This window comes from Myotis brandtii, unplaced genomic scaffold, assembly GCF_000412655.1.
Source record: "Myotis brandtii unplaced genomic scaffold, ASM41265v1 scaffold1554, whole genome shotgun sequence".
NCBI lineage: Eukaryota > Metazoa > Chordata > Mammalia > Chiroptera > Vespertilionidae > Myotis > Myotis brandtii.
In genome coordinates this window covers 209283-226682 of record NW_005355638.1, presented here as the reverse complement: position 1 = coordinate 226682, position 17400 = coordinate 209283, and the positions used below count along the sequence as shown (strand labels likewise).

Genomic DNA, 17400 nt, shown 5'->3' with positions numbered 1-17400 from the left:
CCAGTCACCTGAGACAGACACTCTAGGTGCACCCTGTGTGGGCTGTGTGCAGCCTTGTAGTTGAGCCTTGATTGCTGTTGGCATCACTGGGAGGAATTGACCTTCAGGCCAATGGGCTGTGAGGACCAGCTGTGACTATAATGGAAGAACTGCAGTGCAGGAGGCACCCTAGGGAGCAGGACTCATTTCAGTGGGGTTTTGATGCTCACTGAGTCCACCCCTTGAGTGTGTTGCTTGTGGATGTGTAGAGTTGTAATCTGGTGTGGTCTGAAGCTGTCCACTGGGTGCACTGGCTCTGGGGCCTCCCGGGAGGTGCAGAGTCAGCCACTGCCTGGGGCCACCTGGCAAGAGCGACAGAGAGATCTCCAGATGGCTGCTATTTGTATTGGGCTTGGAAGTGCCCAGGTGAGGCCCAGCTGCAAAGCAAGGCAGGCTAGTGCTAGTGCTGGGTCTTGGGCCTTTTATTGATAGGTTTGGGGCACACCGATGCCAGCTGCTGCTTGTTTGAGAGATTTTAGGAAAGTCTGAAGATCTGGGAGCATTTAAATCATCTGCAGTAGTGGTGCTGTTTATCTGAGAGTGGAGTGGCTGGATTATTGGCATTTAACTAGTGGGCCTGCTCAGCACAGGTCTGTCAGGAGCCACTGGTGAAAGGATGACTTGAGAGCAGGGGACTTGTCACGTGGTTCTGGGATCTTTCATTTTACCCCTTTGTGAATTGTTGTGGCTGTTGACAAGCAGACACCTGTTGTCCTTGTATTTCCGTATTTCTGGACAGCGGTTTTTATAGGCTGATGTATTTATTCACTATAGATAAAAAGGAGCTGGGGACTTTTAGTCACTTTAGCACATGATGTAACTAATGTCAAAGAATATTGAATGTCAGCGGTAATTAGGGTTTGGGGGGAAACATGATGGGACAGGCTCCTGGCAGGACCCAGCAGCCGCGTGGTGCTCTGGGCCTTGACGTCTGCCCCTGGACCACGACGCAGAGGCGCTCGCTGATCCCATGAGCAGCTCCAAGACTGTCGCTGTGACCTCTGTTTACTTCCCAGGTGTCTGTGACCTTCGAGGACGTGGCCGTGACCTTCTCCCAGGAGGAGTGGGGGCAGCTGGACGTGGCCCAGAGGACCCTGTACCAGGAGGTGATGCTGGAGAACTGCAGGCTCCTGGCGTCGCTGGGTGAGTCTGACCCCTCGGTGGGGAGCCCGCCGCTTCCTTATCCACATCTGCCTCCGGGCGGGGCTGGTCGCGAAGGCCTCAGGAGCAGCTGGTGTGGCTCGTCTGGTTGGGTATCATCCCCATGCACCAAAAGGTTGCTGGTTGGATTCCCAGTCAGGGCACAGGCCCGGGTTGCGGGCTGCATCCCCCATGGAGGCCGCCAATTGAATGTTATGCTCTCACAGCGATGTTTCTCTTTCTCTCCCTCTCCCTTTCTCTCTCTCTAAAAATCAATAAACTGCCCTAGCCGGTTTGGCTCAGTGGATAGAGCGTCGGCCTGCCGACTGAAGGGTCCCAGGTTCGATTCCGGTCAAGGGCATGTGCCTCGGTTGCGGGCACATCCCCGGTGGCGGGTGTGCAGGAGGCAGCTGGTCGATGTTTCTCTCTCATCGATGTTTCTAACTCTCTGTCCCTCTCCCTTCCTCTCTGTAAAAAATCAATAAAATATATTTTTAAAAAAATAAAAATAAAAAAAATAAAAATCAATAAACTGTTCCCCCCCGCCCCCCATCTCCATCTATCCCGTCCCACTTTCCCTCTAGCTGTTACCACACGGTTGTTCACCCGTCACACTATGCCTGTGTGTCATATATATATATATATAGGTTTTTTTTGCTTATTCACTTCACCTTCTTTCATCCAGTTCCCCAGTATCGGTGGCCACTTTGATGGTCACAGCTGGGTGTGGGTGGTAGTGGCATCTGGTGGGCAGAGCCCAGTGATGCTGTACATCCTGCCGTGGACAAGACCAGCCTCGGGCTGCTGGCCCCACAAGGGTGTTTGCTGGTTCTTCTTGAGTGGAGTGTTTGGGGGACAAGTGTCTAGTGCCAGAATCTTGATGTTTAATCCAACTCTGCTCCTGGAAAGCTGTGTGGCCTTGGGCAAGTTACTGAACCTCTCTGTGCCATAGTGTGTTATTGGGAAAATGGGTTAATGTGACAGCTGCTTCTCAGGAGTGCGGCAGGGCACATGGGCGACTTGGGGAAAGGCTCAGAACAATGCCTGCTGTGACCAGGTCGGCACTGGGGACCCCCTGCTGCTCTGCTGTCGCTGTGACTCTCAGGACTCTCGTACCCTCGTGTCTGGACTCAGCGCCTCTGGGGCCGGGGTGGGGAAACAGCCAAGACAGCAGACAAGGCTAGACCAGGCCTTCCATGTTGGCTCCACCACCCACCACTCTGTCCTCTTCGGCACATCATGTTACCTGCTTGAGCCTTGGCTTCCTCATCTATAACACAGGGCTGGTCACAGTGTGTACTTGCTGGTGATGCTCTGAGGAAATCCTGAGGTGGAATCTTCATCTTGTCTGTGGATCTAAAAAGAAAAAGACCTAGATCCTGGCCAGGTAGCTGAGTTGGTTAGAGTGTTGTCTGATAGGCCCAGGTTGCGGGTTTGATCCTGGGCAGGGCACATACGAGAATCAGCCATTGAATGCACACATAAGTAGAACAACAAATCAGTGTTCTCTCTCTCTTTTTCTGTCTCTGTCTCCCTCTCCCGCACCCCCCTTTTTCTCTAAAATCAGTACATGTTTAAAAATGGGGGGAAAAGATCAATGAAGACACATACCTTGTTTTGACTGAAAGGAGTAAATATTTTAGGTATTTCAGTTGTTTACTCCAGAAGTTCATTTTGATTTTGAAACGAAATGATGCTTTTAAGTTGCTGACACAGTCCTCTGAGTATGATTACACTCTATATTAGTTTTTGACTTAGTATTAGGAATAGAAACTCCATGTCAGTATGGCCTGTCTTTGGTTTCAGGTCATACGTCAGCACTTTGTGTGGATGGAAGCAGCTTCCATCTGAGGTCTTGTCCCAGACTAGATTGAGAGACTTTATTTCCTTTCACAAATACCCTTAAATCCTCATGTCCTCTTTCCTTCTCCATGAACAGGGTGCCCTGTTCCCAGACCGCAGCTGATCTGCCAGCCGGAGTCGGGGCGGGAGCTGTGGATGGTGAAGACAGATCTCTCCCGAGGCGTCTTTTCAGGTAGGAGCCGAGGCCCGGCAAACAGAGGCCCTGCCAACGGGAGACCTTGAGGAGACCGCTGACTGGGAAGCTTCCTGTGGCCTGTCTGGTGGTTTGGAAGCCATGGAGCCCTTTTCCCAAAATATTTTTTTATTGATTTTTTTAGAGAGAGGGGAAGAGTGGGAAACATGGATGTGAGATGTGAGAGCAGAATAACTGCATGCTCCCTACCGGGGATCAAGCCTGCAACCCAGACTGGACACACAAGCCTCACCACAGCTGTGTTTGACGGGGAGTCAAACCAGTAACCTTTCAGTGCACTGAGCCACACTAGCCAGGGCAAGCCATGGAGCCCTTTGACCTGTGGGTCCTCTGATGTCATGGAGGACAGGGGTGTAAGAGCTAAGATCTGTCTGGGGCTCAGAGTCTGGCTTGCTGATTGCCAGCTCTGCTGTAGTGTGTTGCACGATCTTCTTGTGTCTTTGTATCAGTTAAAAGTAGCTGCTGGATCAGACAGGCTCCGGCATCTCGTTGCCCAGCATATGGTAGCTTTTTCTCACTCACATGGGGTCAGCAGGGATCTCTGTGCCACATGGTTTTCAGGGACCCGTGTGGGTCCTGTCATCAGTGTGTGGCTGTCAGGCTGTCTTGACATCCTCGAGCTGGCAGAGGAGACTGGAGAAAGGAAGGGAGGATGTCACACCCCCTCCCACAAACACCAGTTCCCCTCACATCCCATGGAGGCGAACTAGGCCTTTGGACACCTGGGTGTGGGGCTTGGAGTTGTGGTGAGGCTGTGTGTCCAGTCTGAGTCGCCGAACATTTGTTGAGTGTAGTCTGCTACACTCGGTCCGTCCCAGGAAGTTGCTAGTAAAAATGGTGTTTTTGTCATTGGGTTGTTTGGGGGTGTAATCATGTAATGCATTAATGCATAAAACTGCTTAGCACAGCGTCTGAGACATAGTGGCTCACGAAAAGCAAGCTATTGGTAGTATTTATTGCATCAATTGAGATCATCGTGTTGCCTCCCCCCCCCCCCCCCCCCCATTTTGTTAATGTGTATCACACTGATCAATTGTCATGCGTCAAACCATCCTTGCATTACAGGAATAAACCCCGCGTGGTCATAGTGTATGGTCCATTAAATATGCTACTGCATTTTAGTTTGCCACTCTCTAGTTGAGGATTTTTGCATCAGTTTTCATGAGAGAGATTGTTTTGTCTGCAGTTTTGTTTTCTTCTAGTGCTTTAGCTTTATTATCATGATACTGATAGTCTGAGAATGAGCTTAGACGAGTTTGAGAAGGATTGGTATTAGTTCTTTAGAAATGTTTGGTAGAATTCGCCAGTAAAGTTACCAGGTCCAGTGTTTTACTTTGTTGGGAGATATTTGATTAGTAAATCCAATCTCCTTAATTATTATAGGTTTATTCAGATGTCCTATTTCTCCATGAATAGGTCTTGGTAGGTTTTGTGTTTTTCGGAATTGGTCCATGTCACTTAGGTAATCCATTTTGTTGGTGTACAGTTGTTGGTAGTATTGTGTTTCAGAAATTCGTTTTTTTGTTTATTTTAGGTTTTCTAGCTCTTTATTGATATTTCCATTTTGTTTAGACATAATTTTCTTTATTTTCTCCATATCTTCCTTCAGTTCTTTGAACTTCTTTAAGATGGTCTCTTAAATATTTTACTTATTTAATTTATTATGATTATTTTAAGACTAAAGCAGCTGGTATTTCCAGGTGATTTCCCATCCAAGTACTAACCAGGCCCGACCCTTCTTAGCTTCTGAGACCAGACAAGATAGGGTACGTTCAGACAAGATGATTTTTAAAAGTCTTTGTCTAGTACAGCGGTTCTCAACCTGTGGGTCGCGATCCCTTTGGGGGTCGAATGACCCTTTCACAGGGGTCGCCTAAGACCATCAGAAAACACATATATAATTACATATTGTTTTTGTGATTAATCGTGCTTTAATTGAATGACCCTTTCACAGGGGTCGCCTAAGACCATCAGAAAACACATATATAATTACATATTGTTTTTGTGATTAATCGCTATGCTTTAATTATGTTTAATTTGTAACAGTGAAATTGGGGGTCACCACAACATGAGGAACTGTATTAAAGGGTCGCGGCATTAGGAAGGTTGAGAACCACTGGTCTAGTAGGTCTACATCAAAGTGTTTTTCAGAGTTTTTGGAGGGATTCCAAACGTGCGTTTCCTCAGGGACTCATTAAACTCCCTAGTGTTGATGTTGATGATACATGAATGAAGTATTTCCAACCTAGGGTTTCACCTGGCTTCAGGGTCCAGAATTTTACTGACTTATTTCATATGCACCGTTGATTGACTAATTACCTACATGACACAGTCTCCTGCCCCCCTCTTTTTCCAGAAGCCCAGTTGTTATCATATAGCTCAGTGTCCCAACCCTCTAAGCATATGGTTAGTCTTTCTAGCATGGCTAGGCCTTGCCCTGAGTCATCTCTTTGGCATAAACTATATAGGGGCCCAAGTGAGTTACCTGTTTGCATAAATATCCTCTCTGGAGTTGACTGTTTCTTCTCATCACTCCGCCCTGTAACCCAGCTACTTCCCTTTGTCTCCCATTCAAGGTGTCCATAGTCCAGGGACTAGGAAAGAAAAAAATTGCAGTCCTTGTATTCAGAGGTAAAACAAGCAGACACAGAAAGCACTATTTTCACCTTTTTTTAAATCACTGAAATGGTGGGGAATTCGTGTGTGTGTGTGTGTGTGTGTGTGTGTTTATGTTGGCATTACTAACAGGCCCTGTTGTGCATTGGATTTCTTTCAGGTGAGAAGGGAAAAGCTAGAATCACAGAACCCACTACATGTGAGCTTGCCCTGTCTGAGAGAGCCTCCCTTCTGGAGCAACTAACACAAGGAGCTGAATCCCCAGAAGACTTCCAGGTGGACCAAACCACGGATCAGAATGGGCCATTGGAACTGCGAGAGGTACAGTGGGAATCAGGGATAGACCTGCAGAAGGAGAAGCTTCCTAGGAAATCCCGCTCTGAACATGGCGGCTGGGGGACAGCGGAGGGTGTGCATGCGAGGACTGTGCAGGAGCAAGCCCCTGCACTGCGAGCTCTCCTGGAGCATGGCTCATGCAGATTAGGTAAAGATCGCATGACTCAGGAAGACGAAAGTATCTTCAAATGCAATGAATGTGGGAAAGTGTTTAACAAGAAACGCCTCCTGGCTCGACATGAGAGGATTCACTCCGGAGTGAAGCCCTATGAATGCACAGAGTGTGGGAAAACCTTTAGTAAGAGCACTTACCTCCTTCAACACCACATGGTCCACACAGGGGAGAAGCCATATAAGTGCATGGAGTGTGGGAAGGCCTTCAACCGCAAGTCACACCTGACACAACACCAGCGGATTCACAGTGGAGAGAAGCCCTATAAGTGCAATGAATGTGGAAAGGCCTTCACCCACCGCTCGACTTTCGTCCTCCATAACAGGAGCCACACTGGAGAGAAACCCTTTGTGTGCAAAGAGTGTGGAAAAGCCTTCCGAGATAGGCCAGGTTTCATTCGGCACTACATCATCCACAGCGGCGAGAACCCCTATGAGTGCTTTGAGTGTGGAAAGGTCTTCAAACACAGGTCATACCTCATGTGGCACCAGCAGACTCACACTGGGGAGAAGCCCTATGAGTGCAGTGAGTGTGGGAAAACCTTCTGTGAGAGCGCGGCCCTCATCCACCACTACGTCATCCACACGGGGGAAAAGCCCTTTGAGTGCCTCGAGTGCGGGAAGGCCTTCAACCACAGGTCGTACCTCAAGAGGCACCAGCGGATCCACACGGGGGAGAAGCCGTACGTGTGCGGTGAGTGTGGCAAGGCCTTCACCCACTGCTCCACTTTCATCCTGCATAAGAGGGCCCACACTGGAGAAAAGCCTTTTGAATGCAAGGAATGTGGCAAAGCCTTCAGCAATCGGGCCGACCTCATCCGGCACTTCAGCATCCACACTGGAGAGAAGCCCTATGAGTGCGGTGAGTGTGGGAAGGCCTTCAACCGCAGGTCAGGCCTCACGAGGCACCAGCGGATTCACAGTGGAGAGAAGCCCTATGAGTGCATGGAGTGTGGGAAAACCTTCTGCTGGAGCACTAACCTCATCCGACACTCCATCATCCACACCGGGGAGAAGCCCTATGAGTGCAGTGAGTGTGGGAAGGCCTTCAGTCGTAGCTCATCCCTCACCCAGCATCAAAGGGTTCACACTGGGAGAAACCCAGTCGGTGTAACAGAAGTGGGAAGACCCTTCGCCAGTGGACAATCCTCAGTCAACCTCCAAGAACTCCTGTTGGGGAAAGACTTTTTGAATGTAAACACTGTGGAGAATGTTTTGCCAGAAGAATCACCGTACTCAGATTCTAATCATTCATACCAAAGAGAAACCCCAGGGTTGTCTTCCCTGTGAAAAACCTGTTGCAAGATGTCAGTGGTCTTCTCATGAGTCATGTTGGAAACTGACCCCGCCTGGAGCCTTATTCTACGTGTGGGAGTTTATTCAGGAGAGAGACCCAGTGGTTATCAGGCACTTAGAAAACTTCCCACTCTATCTTTCTCCTTAGTTTACACGGCAGTGTTATCTCAGGAATTTCTTCTTTAAAAAGAAGGGAGAGACTCGGAAGAGAAAAGGAACTACCCCCAGTTTCTTCAGACTCCAGCCACGCCTATGGCACTTGGTCGTGGATTTCTTAGTCTCGTTGGCAGGAGGAGAGCGTTGTGTGAGAGGTGAAGGACTAGGGTCTGTATGTGTCTTGTACACATGTTCACTGCTGTCCATTGTCCAGAAAGTAGACAGTTGAAGGCAGGTCTGAAAACTTTCCATGAACATCCTTGTTCTAAAACATTGTCTATTCTTGAAGAAAAAAAAAAATCCTTACCCAAGGACATGTTCCCATTACTTGTAGAGAGGGGTGGGGGGAGAAACCCCCAGCGGTTGCCTGCCAGACACATCCCAACCAGGGATCGAACCTGCAACCTAGGCATGTGCCCTGACTGGGAATTGGACCCACTGTCTTTCAGTGTATGGGGCAGTGCTCAACCAACAGCCACACCAGCAGGCCACTGTCTCTACTCTTAAGGAGATTAATTTTTGTGAGAATATGAAGGCTTGAACCATAAATACTTTTTTTTTTTAGGGGAGATGTACACGTATGGACAGTCACATTTTATTGCACCGGGTAACACTGGGTAAGGCTTTGCTTTTTAAAGAACAAATCTTCACGTGGTTTTAAAGACCCAGTACTTGGACATTTTTTGGTCCTGTACTGTTGGTTGACTTGATCGCTATAGTTAAATGGTAAATTTTTTAATTGGGTAAAGTGATTCTTTTATCCACATTTTTTTATTTGAAACTTATTTATCACTCCTACTTTAATTTCTATATAAAGTTTTAGATATACATGATTTTTTTTTACCCCAAAATATCAAGTTTTGATAGAAATTGAGTTAAATTGGCAGGTGGCTCAATTTGTTGAGAACAGGCATCTTGACTGCGTTGAGTCTTCCAGTTATTTAACATGGTGTGTCTCTATATTGCAGCATTGTTTATCTCCTTACTGTTTTATAAAGGTCAATAACAGGTCTTGTCCAATTTTTATCAGTCTTTGGTATTATACAAATCATTTTTGGATGTTATTCTGGCATCCTGCAAACTTTCTGAACTGTAACCATTTATGTGTTAGAATGCTTGGGATTTTTCTGCAAAGAAAAATAGGGATAGTTTTTATTTTTTCTTCTCCTCTGCATTACCTATTCTTTTTCCTGTCTTAATGCACTAGCTAGGATTTCCAATATAATGTTGAGTAGAAGTAGTGAGAAAGATATTCTTGTTGGTCCCTCATATTAGAGGGAAAACACTCCGTTTTTCATCATTAAGTCTGATGTTCGTCTTAGGTTTTCTTCATAGAGGTTTCTTACCGAGTTCAGAAGGTGTCCCATGTTCCTAATTTCCTGAGGTTTTTTGTTATCTTGAACGGGTGTTGAATTTTGTCAAATGCTTTTTCTCTCTTAGTTGATATAACCATGTTTGTTTTTTTCTGTAGCCTGTTGGTATGATATTTTAAATATTTTTTCTTTTTTTCCCATCACCATTTAACCTATACCCTCTAACACTTCCACCCACCCCATCTTTTCCCCCCTCCCCCCACTCCTCACCGCTGTTTTAAATATTGAACCAGCTTTCTATCTTTGGAATGAGCCCTACTTGGTCATGGCGTCTAATTATTTTTATGTATTACAGTATTCAGTCTGCTAATATTTTTACTGAGGAAGATTTCCTCTATTTTCATAAAAGATAACAATATTTAGCTTCTTTTCCTTATTTCCGTTCTTTGGTTTTGTTTGTTTGGTTATCTGTACTGTCAGTGTCTGGTTTTGGTGTGCAGGTGATGCCGCCTCCCAGCCGATGCTGAGAGCTGCTCCTTCCTCTGTTGTTTAGAAGACAATGCGTAGGATTGATTTTACTTGTTCTTTTAATGTTTGGCAGCATTCTCCAGAGAATCATTTAGTCCTGGAGGTTATTCTTCTGGATGCTTTTTAATTAGGTATTTATTTTATTTAATATGGATAGAACTATTTAGAGTATCTATTGCATATTGGATGAATTTTCATTGTCCTTTTCTAGGGATTATTCTACTTCATGTAAATTTTTTATTTGCTTCAAGTATTCTTTTATTATTATTTTGGCAGTAGAATTTGTTTATTACCCTGTTTTATTCCTGACATTGAAATCTTTCAACTCTTTATTTTGTCAATCTTCTTAGTACTTATCACTTTTTTATCATTTCAAAGAACCAGCACTTTATATTGGTGTTTGCTTGTTACCTTTCTGTTCCTAATCTCACAGATTTCCTGATCTTTAGTATATTCTTTTTCTACTTGCGTTGGTTGTGTTTTCCTCTAGTTTCTTGAGGTGGATGCTTAGGTTATTAACTTGAGATTATTTTTCTATTGTAAGCATTAAATTCTATCATTTTCCCCCAATGCACTGTTTTAGCTTCATCTCACAAGTTTTAATACATTTTAATTACATTTCATTCAGTTCTAAATATTTCTTCATTCAAGACTTCTTCTCTAAACCATGGATTATTTACAAAGTATGTTGTTGACTTTTTAAATGTGTGGCATATTTCATGCTCTTTTTCTAAAATACTTTTTTATTGATTTTTAGAGAGAGAGAAGGGGAGAGGGATAGAGAGATAGAAACATCGATGAGAGACATGATCAAGTAGCTGCTCCTGCCCGCCCCCTACTAGGGATCGAGCCCTCAACCCAGGCATGTTCCCTGATGGGGAATCGAACTGGCAACCTCTTGGTTCATGGGTTGACACTCAACCACTGAGCCACACTCTCTTTTTGTTGATTTCTAGTTCATTGTGTGTGTGACATAGCTGTTTAAATTTGCTGTAGTTTCTTTCTTTTTCTTTTTGTTGATTTCTAGTTCATTGTGTGTGTGACATGGCTGTTTAAATTTGCTGTGGTTTTTTTCTTTTATCATCCATTATATAGTCTATCTTGATGAATCTTCTGTACGGCTGCTTGAAGAAAATGTGTTTCCTACTGTTGGCTGGAGTTTCTTTAAATGTCTACACAGTCCTGTTGGTTGATGATGTTATTCAGATTTTCTAGATCCTTGCTCACTTTCTGTGTAGTAGTTCAGTAGTTGAAAGGTGGATATTGAAGTCCTGCAGTGTAATTGTGGAATTGTCTGTTCCTCCTTTAAGTTCTATCAGTTTTTACTTCATGTATTTCAAAGCTTTGTTGTTTGATACATACTCATTTAGGATCGCTATGTCATCTTGGTCCATTGACCCTTTCATCATTGTGTAATACCCCTTCTTGCCCTGTAAATTTGCTTTGAAGTATACTTTAAATGATGTTAATATAGTGTCTGGTGCATTTTTTGGTTAATGTTCGCATGGTTTATATTTTTCCATAATTTCATTTTCAACCTTATCTATATATCATCACATTTAAAGTAAGTTTCTGTGAATAGCATATACTCAGGTCATGCTTTCTTTTTATCCACTTCACTAATTTCTGGTTTTAAATGGATATATTTAGACCATTTAAATTTTTTAAAATATATATTTTATTGATTTTTTACAGAGAGGAGGGGAGAGGGATAGAGAGCTAGAAACATCCATGAGAGAGAAACATCGATCAGCTGCCTCCTGCACACTCCCTTCTGGGGATGTGCCCGCAACCAAGGTACATGCCCTTGACCAGAATCAAACCTGGGACCCTTCAGTCTGCAGGCCAACGCTCTATCCACTGAGCCAAACCAGTTAGGGCTAGACCATTTAAATTTAAAATTATTTTTGATATGTTAGGGCTTAAGTCTGCCATTTTATGATTTTGTTTTTGTTTCCTTCTTGTTGTTTCCTGTTGTTGTGTTGGCTTCCTGTGGTTACTTTAATTTTGAGAATTCTGTATGATATATCTATGATGTGGTTGAGTATATCTCTTTGTATTGTAGTGCTCACCCTAGGTATTGTATTATATGTATGTGACATCACAGCTACAACATCAACATTTGAGCATTTTGATGTGTAGAAACCTTATTTTCATTGGGTCCCTTTATACTCCCCATTCTTTCTTTTTTTCTTCCTATCCCTCTGGCCATAATCTTGGGACCAGAAGGGTATATACAAAGTCACCTTACACTCCGCATCCTTTAAAATAATTGTCTTAAGTATTTTCAGACACTGAGCATCATACTTGGTGATTGGTTTGTTCCACCTTTCGAACCATTTTTACAAACCTCATGAGAAGCAGTCTGTTCACCTTCACTTTTACCCATTCCATGTTCTTTCTTTTTTCCTGAAATCCCACGGTTTCTCCTGTTAACGTTTCCTTTCTTTTTCACCAACTCCTATCCCTTCTGGGGTAGGTCTTTCTGATAACAAATGGTTTCGTTTTTCTTCATTTAAAAATGTCGCCCTAACCTGTTTGGCTCAGTGGATAGAGCATCTGCCTGCGGATTCAAGGGTCCCAGGTTCAATTCCAGTCAAGGGCATGTACCTTGGTTGTGGGCACATACCCAGTAGGGAGTGTGCAGGAGGCAGCTGATCGATGTTTCTCTCTCATCAATGTTTCTGACTCTCTATCCCTCTCCCTTCCTCTCTGTAAAAAATCAATAAAAATATACTTTTAAAAAAATGTCGTTATGCGCCCTTTATTCTCCAAGGATGTTTTTGTGGGATCTAGGATTTGGGATCAGCACTTTGACTACTTTAAAAGCATGTTGTTTCCTGTCTTCCTTGGTCTCATCTGTGGAATCTGCCGCCATTGGACCCCCTGTTCCCATCTGCAGTGCCCCCTTTCTGTCGAGCTGCCTTCAGAGCGTTTTTGTCTTTGCACATAAAGTCCAGACGTTTGGTTAGGATGTCACCTGGCATGACATTTGGGAGGGTTTATGCTGTGTGTGTGCTCGGCTTTTTGAATCTGTTGGTGTAGGCCCTTTGCCGAATTTGGGAACTTTCTAGTTATTAATTCTTCACATACTTTCTTCAGCCCCACTCTCCTTCCTTTCAGGGACTTCAGTGACATGCAACTTTCTAGTTATTAATTCTTCACATACTTTCTTCACCCCCACACTCTCTCCTTCCTTTCAGGGACTTCAGTGACGTGTACAGTAGATCTCTTGTTTCTGCCCCTGAGTCCTTCAGGCTCGCCTCCATATTCCCCCTCCCCCGCCCCCCAGTCTATTTTTCCCTGTCGCTCAGGCTCATTAATTCCCTTTTATCTTTCTTTCAGCTCCCTGATTTCTTTTCTCTCTCATATCTAATCCATTGACCTCACCCAGTGAGTTTGCATTTTGAATTTTTCAATCGTTTAATTTCCATTTGGTCCTCTTATACATTTTCTCTCTCTTTGCTCGTCTATAATGCCAGTGAAGGACTCCGAGAACACAGGCCAAACCGCAGTAGTCCAAAGTCATGGTTCTCGGGGGGAATGGAAGGCCTGGAGCCTCCCATGTCGGTGTTCGGCCACAAGTATTTCTTAGGAACAATACGATAGAGGCGATCGGCTGACATTTTGAATTTTTCAATCGTTTAATTTCCATTTGGTCCTCTTATACATTTTCTCTCTCTTTGCTCGTCTATAATGCCAGTGAAGGACTCCGAGAACACAGGCCAAACCGCAGTAGTCCAAAGTCATGGTTCTCGGGGGGAATGGAAGGCCTGGAGCCTCCCATGTCGGTGTCCGTCCACGAGTATTTCTTAGGAACAATACAACTAGAGGCGATCGGCTGAGTGTCCAGAGTTGTGCTCGCCAGGAAAGCTTTCTGTGAAACCGCCCCCGCCCCTGCCCCTGCGCCCCCAGCTCTCTAAACCCTGTGCCAGCCTCAGAGGAGAAGGGGTCAGTCCGCTTCCAGGATCGTTCTTCCCTCCCGGGCTGAACACATGCCACCTCTCCCCGACTTGTCTAAGACCTCCGCTTTCTTTTATGCCCCCACTGCTTGGTCTTTAACTTTTCCCTCTTTATCCCCTTCTAGCCTCATAATCGATACCCGTGTTCAAGTCCCTTTCTGCCCCACATGCCCATTGAGCTCTGCCAGTCTCCCTTCTCTCTCAGACACATTCTGTGTCGCTGTTGTGTCCACTTTTGCCCCCACCCCCTCCCATCCACTGACAGCTGGGGAGTGGAATGGTCTCTATCGCCCTGGCCGCTGTGGCTCAGTTGCTTGGGTGGCGTCCTGTGCACCAGGTTGGTGGTTTGATTCTGGGTCAAGGGCACATGCCCAGGTCGCGGACTCGATCCCCAGTAGGGGACGTGCGGGAGGCAGCCGATCGATGTTGCGCTCTCACATAGATGTTTCTCTATCTCCCTCTGTCTCTCTAAAAATCAGTAAACTTTTTTTAACGTCCTCTGCCACCTTCATCTGACTTATAGATACTTCTCTATCTCCCTCTGTCTCTCTAAAAATCAGTAAACTGTTTTTTTTAATGGCCTCTGCCACCTTCACCTGACTTTAGCAGGTCTCACTAAGCTCCCTCTGCCCCTTTCCCTCCCCATCCCCCACCCCCGTTATCGGGCCTTTCACGGCTGCCCTCCTCTCTGGCTTGAAGGTCCTTTCCTGGTTTCCTTGAGCTCCTTCCCTTCTTCAGAGGACCCATTGTGCTTCCTAGGACCCATCCACGGTCATTGCTTTCTCACGTGGGATGCGTTCCACGGGCGCTGAGTCCCTCAAGGCATTTTACTCACAGTGATCTACACTTCCAACCCGTACCTCCAGGTTCCGTGTTTCTCATGTCTGTTACCTATCGGTCATCCCCACCTTCTCCTCCGAATGCAGACACACTGTGTGCTTATGCATGTGTCATGTAGCCATGGCGATGGATGCCCCATAATAATCGTAAGAGTGAGCCCTAACCTGTTTGGCTCAGTGGATAGAGCGTCGGCCTGCGGACTCAAGGGTCCCGGGTTCGATTCTGGTCAAGGGCATGTACCTTGGTTGCGGGCACATCCCCAGTAGGGGGTGTGCAGGAGGCAGCTGATCGATGTTTCTAACTCTCTATCCCTCTCCCTTCCTCTCTGTAAAAAATCAATAAAATATATTTTTAAAAAATTTAAAAAAATAATCGTAAGAGCGAGGGAAATGAAGAATAACATAGCTGCAATAAAGAATACCCTGGAAGAACCTCATGTGCTTAACTGAGAAAAATAATTTGGTACAGCTGTAGAGAGCATGTCTCTGATTCAGTGTTTTGTTTATCTGCACGCAATTGATGAAGAAGCCTGAGAGTCGGGGTGGGGGACCAGTGAGGGCGGCTGCAGGGTCCTCGCCCTTCTCACTCTCCTGGGTTTCTTCTCAGGTTCTTCTGGTCACTGTTCATTTTAACTGAAATGTGTCAAGTGACGCTCACTTAGCTGCACCCGCCTTTTCTCATCTGACAGTACATCTCGGCCATTCTCTCAGGCTAAGCGGGAGAAACCAAGCTCACTCTTTAAAGGCTACATAATATAATCTAAAGGTTATATCTGGTAGAAAATACCGACAGTGCTGGGTTTGAGGTGGGGGGAAGGAAGGGAAGGGCTAAGGCATGTGTTTGGTGAAAGACATTGTGTTTGAGGTGCCTGAAGCCATCAGTGAATCCCGTTATCTCTGTCTTACCCACGCCAGACCTCAGCCACTTTTCCCATCATCCCACAACCAGCCACTGTCTCATGTTCATTTTACCTTTTCATTTCCTTAGTGAACACCAATACGTGCGTGTGTTAGTGAATGGCCACACGAGCACTACGTTTTTATTGTAGCATCTGGGTTCCTCACAGAGTGGTTAGATAAAGCAGCATACGTAGTCGGTATATGGCATGTTGGCTTCGAAGAGAAACTACACAGGCTTTTGTGGCCAGATCGATAAGACTTGACAAGGCACCATGGCTACCCCGGGGGTGATGATTCACTCTGGAGACTCCGAGGACTCAGCGTATGAGCATACTCAACAGCTGTGACTTATTACAGCAAAAGAATCCAAAGCAAACTCGGCCCAGGGAAAAGGTTCAAGGACAGCAGCCCTTGGGAAACCAAGGACACGCGTTAGGAGTTCTGAGGACTTCAGTGAAGCTTCATCCATGAGTTATGACCGCATGTGGGGCGTGTCTCCTAGGTGAGCTCGTTAGGAACTCAGCGCCCAGGGATTTTATTGGCGCTCTTTGTCTAGAACACAGCCAAGACCCTAGACGTCCAGAACATAGCAGCCGGTCACCAGCGTCCGCCACATGGTTGACACAAACAGCAGGCACACCGAGCCATTCGTCCTTCCTGGCAGTGGTGGGAAACCTCACGTTCCAAACTCCACCCGGGGTAAACCCTGAAGCTCAGAGGATACCAGTCGAAAGCCTGCGACGTTAACTCTTCCCAGGGACTAGAACGGGAAGTTCGAACACCTAACGAATATTAAACAACAGTTTGCGACAATAAAAAATAAGTCACAGCTTTGAGGCGAAGGCTCATCTACGTGTAAACAATTGTAACGAAAACAATTAAGTCACCGTGGAAATGCTTACCCGTCCGGATTGAATTGAGTGAGGACAGTATGGAGAACGTGGTGACAAAGGGCCTTGTCTCTCCAAATATATCTACATAGATCTGTCTCCAAGCGATTCGACTTGCAAATACCCCCTCTGTTGGCCATTATTTCTACAAAGATGTGATGGCCAGGTTAAAGCTGTGTGTTTCCATTGCACAGATGTTAACCATTTCTCATTTACTATCTGTTCCCGCTGTTGGAACTTGTAGCCTTTGCTTTAAGAAAGAGAAAATTAAAGAATATGGGGTCATGACAATTCCTGTATTATTAAATGTGCATAACGTGAGACTGAAGCGTGTGTCATTGCAGGCGTAGGCACGTTTGCAGCGATCTGTGCATTTCGCTGGGAGGGAGTGGGGGCTGGGAGGTCCTCTATGAAGACTCGGGCCGGGATCTCAGGGCACCTGGTCTCTGGGTGCGCTCCCCTTTGTGTTCACACTCCTCCGGTCTCCGTTGTGGGAAGCTGGGGTGCCTCTGGAGTGCTTTGTGATGTCATCCTGGTGTTTTTCGGGGTAAAGATTTACAATGTTTGCTCACAGGCACGTTACACATCTCACAATCGAATGGTCTCAGCTAAATTGTAAATGAGCAGTGATGAGAGCCTGGGCCCTCTAGGCAGACCACCTGGTTGTACTTCCTGGCCTTGTTCCTACCTGCTGGGTAACGTTAAGGGAATTTTTGTCCACTCTGTCATTTGGAGATCCATGTATTAAGCATGTCTTTTCTCTTTTTTATTTTATTTTTTATTGATTTCAGAGGGGAAGGAAGAGAGAGATATAGAAACATCCATGATGAAAGAGAATCATGGATCGGCTGCCTCCTACAAGTCCCCCACTGGGGATCGAGCCCACAACCCAGGCATGTGCCCTTGACCAGAATCGAACCTGGGGCCCTTAAGTTCACCGGCCAACACTCTATCCACTGAGCCAAACTGGCTAAGGCAGCATGTCTTTTCTGATGCTTTGGCACCTGGCACCTTGCTCATACCAGGGAGACTACTCTTCCCAGGGCTAGATGATTCCTAGCGGGAGCAGAGACTCCCCTGTGAGCCTGCGAGAGAGAAGGGAGAGGGATATATATATATATGTGAGCCTGCGAGAGAGAAGGGAGAGGGATATATATA

The 17400-nt window shown here is 45.8% G+C and overlaps 1 protein-coding gene across 2 annotated transcripts in view; it reads left to right on the top strand.

The window, feature by feature from the left end:
• Positions 1-1052: 1052 nt before the first annotated feature.
• ZNF805 (zinc finger protein 805) overlaps positions 1053-17400 on the top strand; it is a 23432-nt gene continuing 7084 nt past the window's right edge. Inside the window, exons 1-3 of one of the 2 annotated variants that reach the window (XM_005861700.2) lie at positions 1053-1182; positions 3119-3214; positions 6012-10406. In XM_005861700.2, the coding sequence (XP_005861762.1) occupies positions 1149-1182; positions 3119-3214; positions 6012-7648 (1767 nt within the window). In that variant the 5' untranslated portion in view covers positions 1053-1148 and the 3' untranslated portion in view covers positions 7649-10406. Of the gene's footprint in view, positions 1183-3118; positions 3215-6011; positions 10407-17400 lie in introns of those variants that run through there. The other variant, XM_014536017.1, reaches the window with a different exon arrangement.